At 34.2% G+C, this 3,731-nt stretch overlaps 1 protein-coding gene across 1 annotated transcript; it reads left to right on the top strand.

Moving 5' to 3' along the window:
• LOC149299110 (C-type lectin domain family 3 member A homolog) lies at positions 1–2,139 on the top strand. The gene is made up of 3 exons (XM_089486485.1): positions 1–109; positions 784–867; positions 1,751–2,139. The coding sequence occupies exons 1-3, from the start codon at positions 1–3 to the stop codon at positions 2,137–2,139; spliced, it is 582 nt and encodes a 193-aa protein (XP_089342611.1).
• Positions 2,140–3,731: the final 1,592 nt, after the last annotated feature.

Here is a 3,731-nt window from a genome sequence, read left to right as displayed (position 1 = left end):
ATGGCACACACTGGATTAGTAATTTTATTCTTCATCGCTCTAATCGTGTTGGACCAAACTAGAGGACAATCACCCAAACTGAAGGTTCGGAAAGACCGCAGAACTAAAGGTGAGGATTTGTGGCTGCTGTGAAATGGGGACGGTATCCATTTTAAAGACATAGCGACATTAGCTATTTAATGGGCATATAGAATCTAGAGTAGATACATTCATACACTTTCCCTGAATAAATGATTATTTATTAAAAGATTTTTATGAACTTATAATAATCAGTAATTACAATTTTTACACTACAGCATTGAAAGTTTACCCAAAAAAGACTAAAACAAACGTTTATTGCTGTAGTTATTTATTATATGTAGAATAACACACAATCTTTTTATGTGATGATTTATTCATCTCTAAACCTTTTTTTTCCCTTTTTGGAGCATATTTTGTTTGTGATTAACCTTAGGTTGCTAACTAAAGTATACTATTGCCTCCAATGCTCATCAAACATTCCGATTGTAAGCTTTTTATAGCTTGAAGCCCTTCAACTAAAAAAACATTGGGGATAAAAACTCTGTTAAATGCCAGACTATTCTACATATATGAATTCTCCAATATAATTAATAATAAAAAAAAATAAGCAGATGTAATATACCCATAATGTACTCAATTGGATATAATGTGATGTTCCTTTGAAAGCAGCAATGGGGAAACATGTAATGTTATTAAATGCACATTTAAATATTGTAAAAATTAATATTTCTTTATGTCTAAATATCATTGTTTTGTTTAAAGAGAAGGATGGCGATTTGAAGACACAAATTGACAAGCTATGGCGAGAGATTAATTCCTTGAAGGAGATGCAGGCGTTGCAAACCGGTAAATGCATAAGGATGTTACGTACCTCATTACATTTTGAAATGCCAAGGAGACGCTTATGTTTCGGGGCTTGTGGATTGGTGCGGGGGGGTATAACCAGTGGGATGGCATTACTGACAACTTTGTGGAGACATCGTGACAGTAGATATTTATGGGACTGAAGAAGAATGAGAAACGATACCATAAAACGATAATTGAAAGCCAAAATATTTTACTTATCTAAAAACGTTTGCCATGCATATTAAACACATAATTTTGCTAATTGTATTTCAGTTGAGCAACTGTAAATAATAAAAATGTTATTGTTCATTAGGAATGCATTACTTTATTTTTAGTCTAAATTAGAAATAACTTAAAAGCTCATCAAATTCCAAGCATTTAGAATCAAAGGCATGTTTGGGGAATAAGAAATGATTTTAAATATTGGTAAATCGTCTTCTCTGTCATACACAGAAAAGAATGATCATGTTTTGTCAGGCAGCTTATTTTAGCCTTAATCGCTTAACTACAGCCAAAAATAATATTTCATTGACCACTTAAATAAATTATGGATTATACTCTCAGTGGATGTTTTATAAATCCTAAATTAATTTTAACATTAATTGTTGAGACCAGGCTGAATCGTTTTTGTTTTCTTTTGACGTTGAAATAGCCACCTAATATAAAAAGTATACCAGGTATTCAATATAAAGGCAATTGGAATTAGGGAGGGAGGAAACCAAATTTTCCAAGACAAAATGATGCTAGAAATGATGTCATAAAGTGTTTGGTTTTTGCTTTTTTTAATTTGTTTGTGGAGTTTATTGGTTGTGTTACATTAGTCTAAGATTCTTATAAATAAGTTTTCCCTTCACAAGAAAAAAAAAATATTTTCTATTTACAGTCTGCCTGAGAGGAACCAAAATCTATAAAAAGTGCTACCTAGCATTTGAAGAGACCAAGCATTTCCATGAGGCTAATGAGGACTGTATAGCAAAAGGTGGAACTTTGGCGATTCCCAGAGATTCTGATGAAAACAGCGCTCTCCGTGATTATGCAAAGAAGAGCCTTCCGGGTGCAGGGGACTTTTGGTTAGGCATCAATGACATGGTCAACGAAGGCAAATTTGTAGATGTTAATGGGATCTCAATCACATACTTGAATTGGGATCGACCACCAAATGGTGGCAAGCGTAAAAACTGTGCGCTCCTCACTCAGGCTTCTCAAGGAAAATGGGTTGATGAAGTGTGTCGCAGTTTAAAGAAATACGTTTGTGAATTTATTATCCCTTAAGAACGATCAAGGTGGAGAATGCCAAAGATAACCTATTAGGAACAGAAGCTTTAAACCCTTCCGGCCATGTAGAGGAGGTATGTGGATGGGTGGGATTTAGAAGCTTTGACATTTTAATCATGGGAAACCCATTTTCTTTCAATCCTTGGCTAATGAAGCAAACGAAACTGAGATGGTTCAGTTTCTATTTTGGTCTTTACCTATACAATAAATATTAATTTCATTGAAAAAAGTTATATCTTCTTTAATACTATTCTCGGGATGCAATAAAGTTTTTGGCCAGGAGATAAAGAACATTGGTAATGTTAAGAGGGTCTATCTGCATGTAAACCTAGATGATGGTGATACAACTGGTCTTCTCATTCCACATTAGAAGAAAGAAGTGAGATAGGTAGAAGGAGTCAGAATCGTTTGAATTGCTTTTCTAGAGATATGCATACGAAAATATGTGGGAATTTTTTAAAGAATTCTAAAGCTTTTTTTTTTTTTAAAAAGTAATTCTAAAGTCATTCATTATCAACCAATCGAAAAGGTTCCAGCACTAACCCTTTGTAATTAGCATAACACTTTGTTTATTATCTCACAAGTATTTCCAAAAAAGTAACTTATTCTTCAGGTTTTTTGGGGGTTTTTTTATACAGTCATTAGTAAACATAATTTTACCTATCCGAGGATGGATAGATCTGCTTTTTAAACACAGAGCTTTTTATTATTAAATTAGAAAAAAAAGGTATCCCTGGAATCATCAGAAAGCCCTTGCAAAGTGTAAACCTAGCCGAATTACGTAACGTGTAATTAGCTTTTATAAATATGTTACAAAGAACAAACGAGTGCTACAAGCATCCCCTACTGTAGACAAAAAAACCAATCACATTTAATTTATAAAGATTCTGGTATTTCACTGATTTTACGTCAAATCGGTGCATTCTGGTTACTCTATAATCCCATTGGCGAGATTATACAATATTATAAAGAGTAATCATAAGGGTAAATTTGAAGGTTTGCCAGCAAGAATAAAGACTCTACTACAGCACTATGCCTTTTGATCTACACATTTGCTACTGGATGTTGCCATTACCCATGTTCTCTTAGTTATCTATAAATGGGAATTTCATCTTGCCTCTGTATACAGACCTAAAAATGTGTACGTATTCCCCACCTGGTCATACGACAAGGCATTGAAGGATGTCAATGAACACGTCATTGATAAATGCAATACTAACTGAATCAATGGGGACTGACAGTTTTACGGAAGTGGTGTGAAACAGAATTCTAAAACAAGAATACAATACTGTCATGGCCTAATGGGTTTGGTCATGAATGATTTCAAAAAAGAAATAGTAAACAACAGAGTGCCAGGTGAGCAATGAGGTTCACTATCCATGTTAGTCCAGAGCTGAAACACAAGTTTAACCCTTTGGGTATTGTATTTCCAACATTCCCATATCAAACACTCCCTTTTTTCCCTCTTCGGCTGTGACTTAATTTCTCCAGTTCCAGATAATCACTGCTCTGTTTATTATCACACTTTTGTGCTCACCCACAAAATGAACAGGGTTATGGGCACGACCGTTACACGTTCATGGTTGTGT

This window comes from Sceloporus occidentalis, unplaced genomic scaffold, assembly GCF_023333645.1.
Source record: "Sceloporus occidentalis isolate IW3139 unplaced genomic scaffold, rSceOcc1.0.p SCAF_29, whole genome shotgun sequence".
NCBI lineage: Eukaryota > Metazoa > Chordata > Lepidosauria > Squamata > Phrynosomatidae > Sceloporus > Sceloporus occidentalis.
Note: the sequence above shows the minus strand (reverse complement) of the source record. Positions and strands in the feature narration are given on the sequence as shown.